This window comes from Engystomops pustulosus, chromosome 3 (genome assembly GCF_040894005.1).
Source record: "Engystomops pustulosus chromosome 3, aEngPut4.maternal, whole genome shotgun sequence".
NCBI classification, from domain to species: domain Eukaryota; kingdom Metazoa; phylum Chordata; class Amphibia; order Anura; family Leptodactylidae; genus Engystomops; species Engystomops pustulosus.
The window spans coordinates 106202663-106212721 of record NC_092413.1 but is presented as its reverse complement, the minus strand read 5'-3'; the positions used below and the strand labels follow the sequence as shown (position 1 = coordinate 106212721).

Sequence of the window (10059 nt, the reverse complement as noted above, 5' to 3'; positions counted from 1 at the left end):
GGAGGTTAAATAGTATAATTTTTGGGTACTAAGGGACACCAGAGCAAGATCAGGGGCGTGGCTTAAGTGTATATTTTCAACCTAAGTTTCCAATTTCCCATAATGTTCTTACGTCATATGACTACTATTTCTTACACGGGGCTGCGGTGTATGAAATGACCACTAGGGGGCTCTGTCTGCTTTTCACAGGAAGTCCTACATAAAATGGCTCCTACATAAAATGTTCTTCTATAGCTATAGGCTTTGACACCAGGGTTGAAGCTCATTCTCCTGCACGTGACTCGTCTCTTTCCCTAAACTCATCGACATGTAACCTCCGCACTATACACAACTGCATGTAGCGTCTACATTGAACCGGCGCATATAGTGACGTCATATACTGCGACACTCAAGGCTCAACAAATCAATAGCCTACGAGCTCAAGTTATCACTTCCAAAAATAACGCTAGATTAGCTACCGATAAATCATATTCTGAATATCAACGAAATACGAGTGCTCGTATAATTGAATGTCTTGTGCTCCAGCCCAACCTGCAACTAAAGGGTGTGAGGGGGTGCCGCGGCCCAGGCCAGAGCAATCCATGTCCGATTCTTCGATCCTTTTCTGAGCGTGGCCGGCTAAGCGTCAGCTGCAGGCAGACAGTGGCGGAGTCCCGAAACATCTCCCTGTAACTGCTCGCCCCCATGGCTCACTAACCATGACGGACTACGCCGAGGAGCAGCGCAATGAGCTGGAGGCTCTGGAGTCTATATATGCGGACTCCTTCACGGGTGAGAGACGGGGCATGGCGCCCCTGATGGAGCTGGTGGGGCCGGGACAGCTACTAGTTCATGCAGTGCACTGCCCCAGGGGCATGGGCACATCATATCCATGATTCACATCTTAACTGGGAGTGCCCCCTGTGTAATATTTGCTACTGACATTTTCTGACCCAAAAGGAAATTAAACGACTTCAAATATTGGAATTAAATTGTATCGACCAAGTTAGCAATTAATCCCCTATCTGCAAATGATCAGTGTATTAGTGGGTGCAACTGCTGGGACGTCAGCGATCATGAGAACAGGGCCCCGGAGATCTGATGAATGTGAACTTACAACTGGGTGGTATATCAGTAGTATGGTGGTGTTAAATATTGCTGTGTACAGAGCTGGGGTATCTCCTGTGAATGGAGTGCCGGGGAGTGCTGTGCTCAGCCAAACATATTCTCTTCCTGGCACTTCACCCATGCATGTGCACAGGACCTCTGTTCTCTGTCGCTGATCAGTTTGTTGTTCCCTATAATTAAAGCTGAATGAACATTATGTACTAATTGTAATATCATGAGTGATGAGTTTGTCAGTTATCGGTGAACTATGCAAATCTAAATACCCTGATACAGTTATGTATATTTTTTTCCTTACACATTTATTTTCTTTTGCAGTCTTCTCCACATCCCCACAAAGCTTCTCAATCACTGTGTCATCAGAAGCTGGAGAAGAAGAAGAAAGTAAGTTTGTAGCTAGTAGATTATGGTTATAGGAAAGTTCTGTGGCATAGGCAGTCATGTTTTGTACCTGCTGGCATTATTGATTGGTAGATTAAAGGGTAACGCTAAGACCTGATTCACACATCAGTATTCTGGCTTCTATTTGTCATCAGTATTTGTTTGCCAAGACCAGCAGTAAATCATACAGAAAAAAATAAAGACTTCTGATGAGAATACTTCTTACAAAGAGTTTGCCATTTCACCTGTCATCTGGCATGTTTACAGTGAATTGATATGCTGATAGAAACTAGTTGCATCCTTTACCAATAGTTCTAGTGTAGTCTGTCCGGAAGAACAATAGAGTGTTGTGACCTGGGACAGGGTGTTTTTTTGAATAATGGGTTTGCAAAAGGGACTCTTTGGGCCACTTTTAATAGGGCTTGTATAACTGAACTAGACAAAATTCCTGGTGCTTGGCTAGGAATTGCAGCTATTTCCCCTCTTACACGGCACGTGGGTATACCTGACCCATGCTTAGGTGCAGCCTATGGTGCAATTCTACGCCAGGTCAGACCCAACTGGTTTGAGCCAAACTTCTGATAAATACGAAGGGTTAAGGGTAACATCATAAGTTACCGAACTCCCTTAAATGTGCTCCCTTGTTTACCCGGTGAACCTATTCAGCATTGTAAAGGGGTTGAATGTAGTATGCCTTCAAGTAGCTGAAACATTTAAAACCACTGAGACTGTGGTTGTATAGTCTGGTCTTAAAGGGGTGTTCCAGTAATAAGCATAATTCATATTTAATTGGGACATTTAAAATATAAGCTAATATGTAATTAGTTTTTATTTAAAATATTGCTCCCCTTAGCAGAAAAATGTTGTGGTGTGTAATGAAGAAGTCAATCAATCCTGTGACTTTGTCCCTTTGGAGGAGACACAAGGCAGAAGAAGGCTGCTAGTCACATGTCAGGCACCTGTCTCCGCAGGTCATGTGATCATCACTATGTTGGGCTCTAGTCAGGTGGTTGCAGTGCATCCAGTATGGCCAGTGTTGTGGTGAGACACCATCTCAGTGAGGCAATGTGCAGTAATGACAGTAACTCACATGATTATTATAGTAACAGAGTAACAGGACATCAATGGGAGCAGTGCATAAGAGAGGGGGGATGTTACTGAGAACTGAGGGATCATGGGAGTTTTATTTGTAGATTATGGTGGTCATATTGGAGATAACTCTGCCTTTTCCTTTTGAAAGCCCATTAAATTTAGTTGATCATAAAAGTAAACTATTTAATCTCCATGTTGTTATTAATGACATTGAGTTTGGTGGTATTGATTTATTTATAGCATTCTGGGTTTTTGTACCAGACGTTCATATTCCCAGAATACCCCTTTCTCTAGAGTAGTCGTGTAATAATGACAATGCTTTTCTAATGTCAATGTGCCAAACTGTAATCAACTCACAGCTGCCAAGGATCTATGTTGTTTTACTTATACATGGTTTCTTTGAAACTTAACAAAATTTGCTTCTTCCTGTTATCAAAAAGTGTTTTGTTTTACAGATGTGCAAGTATCTCTAAAGTTTACATATGTGGAGTCCTATCCAGATGAAGCTCCTCTTTATGAAATAGTTTCCCAAGATAACCTTGAAGATAGTGATGCTTCTGCTGTATTGGCATTGTTGCAGGAGCAGGTAATTCTTACATAATGCCGTGACATTATATTTGTGTTTCTGCTGAAACAGAAGCAGGATTCTTTATAAGTGCTCTGTATATATTAAAAAAAAAATTGCCTCTTTGAATTGAATCTTTAACTCCCTGTAGCTCAGAGTCACTTACCTGATACAATTTGAAAGAAGATATTCTCATTTTTAATGTGATACTAAAACCATGGTTCATGCTGCTTTAGAACCCAAAATACAGTTGCCTCATCTTTGCCTGAGATGAATAAGGCTGAGAGGTTCAAATGCCCATGTATTGGCCCTTCAAATAAAATTAAAGTGAATATCATCTTTCAGTGATTTTGGGATCTTTTTGAAAAACCCTCCTAGATTCCTAATCTTCCAGTAGTAATAGAAATAGAAGTAATAATTTATTGGCGTCATCAGCTCACATCCTATTCTCTGATTCCTTTACCACAGGTCTACTTGGTAATGTCTTAGTTGCTCTGCTCCACATTTCAAGTGATGATTTATAATGTGGAAATTTTAAAAAACTAAATAAAATTCCCATCTTTTGCAGGCACAAGAGAACCTAGGAATGGTGATGATTTTCACTTTAGTGTCTGCTGTCCAAGATAAACTAAATGAAATTGTAGACCAAATAAAAACACGGAGAGAAGAGGAAAAAATAAGAAAAGAAAAGGAGGCTGAAGAAGCAGAAAAGGTATATGCTGCTAGTGTTGTTGGTTACCTCTGGTAAGAAGCTGCTCAAAAAGCATCAAAGGGAACCTGGCACTTGGAAAATGCAGCACATTATAACACAGGAGACCCTGCGTAGACTGATAAATAAGTCAATGAGAGAAGATTCATTCTAATCTGTCTGCTATCCATTTATGTCTCTGTTCTTTCGATTTTGCAGTGTAAGGGTCATCTTATAATATTATTCGCATGAGAAGTTCAAAGAATATGTGAATGTACATAGATGGATAGATATTATGGTGTATATATAGAGATAGATAGATGTTAGTATGAATTTACACAGGTATTCCGGTATTTATTTAAATAGTTTTTATTCGTTTTTATAACAGAGAAACAAGGGTTTACTTACCAAAAAAATAACTCAACCTTTTCTGATCAAATATCAAACAGTAGCATGTTTGATGCCACATGTTTACCTTTGGAAAGATTTTAGACCCCATCACATTTTGCTGCATTGAACTGTAGTCTGCCGTTACAGTTGTGTGATCAGCTAGTTGTGGCATGATGTGTAGTTTATTTAGAGTTTATTATTCACCATATATCATTGATAATTTTATAGAAACGTTTTCATGGAACTCCTGTAACTATCGAAAACTTCCTCAATTGGAAAGCCAAATTTGATGCAGAGATGTCGGAAGTGAAGAAAAAAAGGCAAAAAGAGGAGGAGCAAGCAGGAAAAATTAAATTAACAGGTAAGGGTTTTCCTTCAAAGTTTTTTTTTTTTTTTTTTTTTTTTTGTTCTTGCGGTAATGGCAGACACACGTCAACTCTGCTGGCAAGCCTTGGTATGTGATATAAACTAGGATGGCTTGATGTGACCTAAAATGTTGATGTTGGACTAAAATGTTGATATCTATTGCAGTCTGTGCAGGGTGACTGTGTTCAAAATTAGATAACACATTATTTCCTAAATTTCAAGGTCATTGTGTAATCCTATGAGAGTACATCATAACATGAGTAAAATAGCAGTATTCTTTCATACATTGTATATATTTTAAAGCACTGAATAAAAATGTAAATGAGAACACTGATCAAAATTAGAGAACGTCCTCTGGAACGGACCAGCATTTCTGCTGGGGACATTGTTAGTCCTTATATTGTGCCGAACTATTATGTCAGAAATTCCTGCTTTTTGTAATCTAAATACTCATGCTGACAGTGTAGTTGCCAGAACTCCTTATATCATACATTGTTATCATGTTAGGAGTTCCATCCCCAGCAGTGATGTCTGTCCGAACCACCGTATTCTGCAGGATCCGTGGTTCTTGGACCGCTGACGGCAGTGTGAATTACTTTCCGGTTTTCACTGATCTTGCAAAAAAGTTGCGCCTTTTCAACGTGACTGAAGTCCTTCGACAGCAGGTTGTCCAGATGAAGGCCAAAGGAAGGGGTGACCCTATCAGCCATAACAAGATAACTTGGTAGTTCTAGATTAATTTCTAGAATAGTGCATCATAACAACATCACAAACTCATTCAAGCCCCCCAAAATGGCATGTTGTCCTTGAAAGACATGCAAGGGAGAGGATTATGCAGAGAATCTCCATGGGTAATCGTTTGAACAATGCAGCTGGAATTGTTCGCCAGTTTAGCACTGAACAGGGTATGGATCTGTCTCCTCATACTGAGTCTTAATGTTTAAAAGCATTCGGTATGAAAGCCCACCGGCAGTGACAACCTCTCTTTAGCAGAAAGAATAAAATGTCTTTATTCAGCTTTGCTGAGGATGATGTTGTGTGGAAAGAGAAGTGTCACACAGTTCATTTTAGTGCTGAAAGCAAGTTTAATTTATATGGATCTGATGGGAAACATTGTTTGTTGACAAACTGTGCAAAAACTTAACCCAAAGGGAATAAGAAGTCTGTGATAGGTGGTGGAGGAAGTGTCATGGTTTGGGGAATGTTTATGCAGTGGTTGGACTTCTTATAAATCTTCATGGCAGAGTAAATGCAAGTGTGTATCAGAACTTTCTTCAACATGTGGTTCCTTCCGTGCATTTATCACTCAATCAGCCAGCAATTTTCATACAGGACAGTTCCCACTGTCACACTGTAAAACAAGTAAATCTGTTCCTTGAAACAGAATACATTGAAAAAGCTGCATGAGTCCTAATCTAAACCCAATAGAAAACCTCTGGAAAATCCTTGTTGACAAAGTTATGGGCAAGAAACCCACAACAGTCACAGAACTGTGGAATAAGAGTGGACCAAAATCCCACCAGAGCAGTTTAAGACTAGGGAGGTCCTGTGGCTGCAGATGTGCTGAAGTTCTTCACAGCAACGGCCTGTGCACTTCCTACTGACTGGTGACTGTTGAAAATGTATTTATAATCTTTTCTCTGTGCTACTCTGATTGACGTTCTCTAATTATGATCATTGTTTTTTTGCTAAATAAAAATTTTATTTTCAAGTACGGTTATTTTATTAGTGGCATTGTGTACCCTTTACATAAAAACAATTACATTAATTCTGAAAAAAAATCAAGTAAATATACATTGCTCTCTAATTTTGATCTCCAGCATATGTTACTTGTTTATACGGAGATTATGCTTGAGAAAAGCTCCTAAATTGGATGAAGTGTTGCACTTTTTTTTGTTATGCTGGAACAAAAGAGACCAATACTGCTGTACATTTTAATATTTTTCTGCAGGAAAACAGCTATTTGAAACAGACCATAACCTGGACACCTCTGACATTAAATTTCTGGAAGAAGGTAGGTCTGAACGTTACATACTGGTTAGGACTAATGTCTGCGCCAAGAAGGAGTTTTTTGAAATCAAATAAAACTTTTAAATTGTGTTAATTTAATGATAAACAGGGTGTAACAAAAAGGTCAGGACGGTGGAATATCTCATGAGATTCACATCAGATCGAAAAACTAAAAATATACATGTCAAATGTTTTTTATGGCAGATTTGGATTCCCCACTTTACCTACAAAGTTTTCAAATATCGAATGCTTTATATTAAGTGATCTTATTGGGAATATAAGATGGCTTTTAGAAAAATATACAATGTTTGAACTATTTTGCTCACATTTTTCGATTTTTTTTTTTTTTTTGCACCCCACCAGCTGTCACCAAAATTGAAAGACCTAGGTCAAATTAATGCAGATTTGGATTCCACAGGAAAAACATTGGGGATTCCTATTTAAGATTTTAAATTTCCCCCCTTCCCCAACCTCAGCATATCTTGTTAGATACGAAATGTATTTTGCAAATATTCCCCCATCCTGAGCTTTTTGTTACACCCTGTATGAAAGTAATTAAAACATAAGTTTATTGGGGAAATAATTTAGGCTTTAGTACCCTATTGGGTGAACTCTAGTCAGAATAAAATATGAGAAGGTTTGCCAAACAGGCATGCATGTTCTATATAGAAGCTTGTATCAAACAATCAAAACCCCCCACAGCCTAAATAATACACAAAATACATGATGCATTATTTATCCATAATTCATGAAAAACAAGTAGATATTTTTTTACAACCATCTAATTTAATAAACACATATATACATGATGTTTAGATAATCTAACAATACAGTAAGGGGTTGCTATTATCCATAATTAATACAATACTTTTATATAGATAATATAGATCCCTATCATTTTTCTTATAAATAATTTGGCCAGCAATTTTAAAAAGAAATGTAATGTGTTAAAAGTAAACAATGTTAAATATTCTACCAGTACCTTGTCAATTGTAGTAACACCTTCCAGATCATGTTCCAGTTATGGCCCAGCATGCTGCCAGCATCCAGAAAATCAACTTTGAAGTGATGTAGCAATTGTCTGTATAAAGTCAAGAGCATTCTGTAATTCCTGTACTCCCCCCATCTGCTGTAATTCACATTCCCATTTCCACAGGTGCCAATAGCTGGCTCTCATGAAGGATGTAGGGACGTCAATCGTAATGGAGAGGTTGTTCTGAGCCAGGGAGAGCTTGACTTTACCACTGAGCTCTCCGCCTCTTATTGCTTTATAATTTATCTGACACTTCAAAGTTGATTTTTCTAGATGATGCCACCACACTGAGCGTAGTACAACAGAAAGTTATTAATCTGCTTGATAAGGTACTGGTTGTAGTCAGGTTAATTTCTGCCTGGCTGTATAGAGACAAGGAAGGTCCTCGCTACTCGTTTTGTGTATGCTGTCCACTGCCTCTTCACTGTCAGTTTGCAGTCACATAACCACTCCTTCTACAAGCTAGACCAGAATGACTTAGATGACAGTTGATACGCCAAAGTGCCCTCCCACTGTCTGTTACAGCCTGAACCCTTTGGAGCTCTCTTGACACTCTCCGAAGCACTAGTGTTTCATTTAACCCATTATTGACCAAGGTCATTTGCACTTTGATGACCAAGGCCCATTTTTCAAAACCATCATGTGTCACTTTATCCGGTTAACCTTAGAATGCTTTAACTTACCCAAGTGTTTTTGAATTTGTTTTTCCGTTACATTTTGTACTTCAAAATAGTGGGATATTTTGGTTGATATATTTAACATTTACTTATGAGAAAAGGGGAATTTGGTAAACATTTTGAAAAAAATAGCTATTTTCAAACTTCAAAATCTTCTGGTTTTCAAACTGATAGTCTTACTACCCATTTTATAAGTCTACTTTTGTCCCCTGAGGCCGCGTTCACACGTGGCATTTTGGTTGCGTTTTGAAACAAAATCCAAAGGCTCCACTTGTGATCGCACGTTGAGGTAAGATTGCATTTACTGTGCGTTTTAGTTAACGTGTTGGAGACACAATGTTACTAATATATGTTATCAGTGGAGCCTTTGGATTGCGTTTCCAACAGTAACCAAAAGGCCACTTGTGAACGTGGCCTCAGATACCTCAAACCTTTATCCCAGAGAATTTGTAAACTTTTTATCATGTGGTATAGGGGGCATATTAACCCTATTAACTGCAATAACCATGTATTGCAGTGCATTAGAAGTGTCACATCACAGGATTGCATTGCGGGGTGCCGGGGGAGAGGGAGGCAGCCTGCTGTCCCAGAAAATTTTTATTTATTTTTTTTTGCCCCAGTGACAATTAGATTTTCAAAATTTTAGGTGCAGTGGGACCAAGGATTATCAATAAAACTTCATTACAGACACCTTACAGATAATCTGGGACTAAAGTAAAGCATTCGGAGAGCTTCACCAGATGTCATAGTAGGCAGAGGGGTCCGTCTTTAACTAGGGGTCGTCTGTAAGTCGGGTGCCACTTAAGTAGGGGACCCCCTGTACTGCCATACTGTATTTAACCTAGGGTTAAAGTACCCTAGGGGTTCTGAAAAATGGTAAAAAAGAAAAAAAAATCAACCCCCACCCCTTTTGCCTAGAACTGATATATAAATAAACAGCAAAAATCATACACTTGTTAGGTATTGCCACGTCACAAACATAATAGTTATTCCTAGCATTTAACCCCGTAACCTAGTCGAAATTGGCACTTTGTTGCAAAATATAAAAAATTCAATACAAAGTGATTAGACCACAGACAGCTCCTTACACCTAAGTATGAAAAGTTATTAGTTCCAGAAGGAAAAGGAAGAACATTTTTTTTGTACAGGTTTTATTTTTTAATGTATGAAAACATTGTAAACTTATTATTTTCACGCTTTCCAGTACACGGAATGGAATATTCATTACCGTCACTCTGAAGTGTAATTTGTTATGCAGAAAATGAGCTATATATTTTACTATATTGTGCGATGCAGTATTAGAACTTGTTATAATTTGGCCTAAAATATGATTTAATCACTATTACGAATGTGCATTATCTTCATGCCAATAGGTGGCGCACACAAGTTAAGGAATATGGCTTGATGTCATAGTGGAGTGATTTCTTAGTCCATTATGTAGTAGTTTTGTAAATGTTTTTCCCTTTACCTTGCAGCTGGTAACAGTGTTGAAGTGGATGAATCTCTATTTCAAGAATTGGATGATTTAGAATTGGACGATGAAGATGATTTAGATTATAACCCTATTGATATAGAAAGTGACTGATCACCTTGGACTCGCCGCTCATGAAGAGTCCAGAAAGTCACAGTATCTGTGACTGATACGTGTACATCCACTGCTTTAACTTTTTTTTTAAGTCATATTTTAATTATCAGGAGATTCCTCTTCTGAACACTTTAAGAATCCCCCTAAATAAAGTGACTTAAAATCGTT

The 10059-nt window shown here is 38.3% G+C and overlaps 1 protein-coding gene across 1 annotated transcript; it reads left to right on the top strand.

The window, feature by feature from the left end:
• The first annotated feature begins 360 nt into the window (after nucleotides 1-360).
• Nucleotides 361-10059, top strand: RWDD1 (RWD domain containing 1). Its single transcript, XM_072141733.1, has 7 exons — nucleotides 361-771; nucleotides 1423-1488; nucleotides 3033-3163; nucleotides 3711-3854; nucleotides 4449-4581; nucleotides 6538-6600; nucleotides 9782-10059. The coding sequence occupies exons 1-7, from the start codon at nucleotides 699-701 to the stop codon at nucleotides 9889-9891; spliced, it is 720 nt and encodes a 239-aa protein (XP_071997834.1). The 5' UTR covers nucleotides 361-698; the 3' UTR covers nucleotides 9892-10059.

Coding starts and splice junctions, on each gene's coding strand:
- RWDD1 (XM_072141733.1), top strand. CDS start 699: ATGACGGACTACGCCGAGGAGCAGCGCAATGAGCTGGAGGCTCTGGAG. Junction 1,489..3,032: donor AGCTGGAGAAGAAGAAGAAA/GTAAGTTTGTAG, acceptor TTTGTTTTACAG/ATGTGCAAGTATCTCTAAAG. Junction 4,582..6,537: donor AGGAAAAATTAAATTAACAG/GTAAGGGTTTTC, acceptor ATTTTTCTGCAG/GAAAACAGCTATTTGAAACA.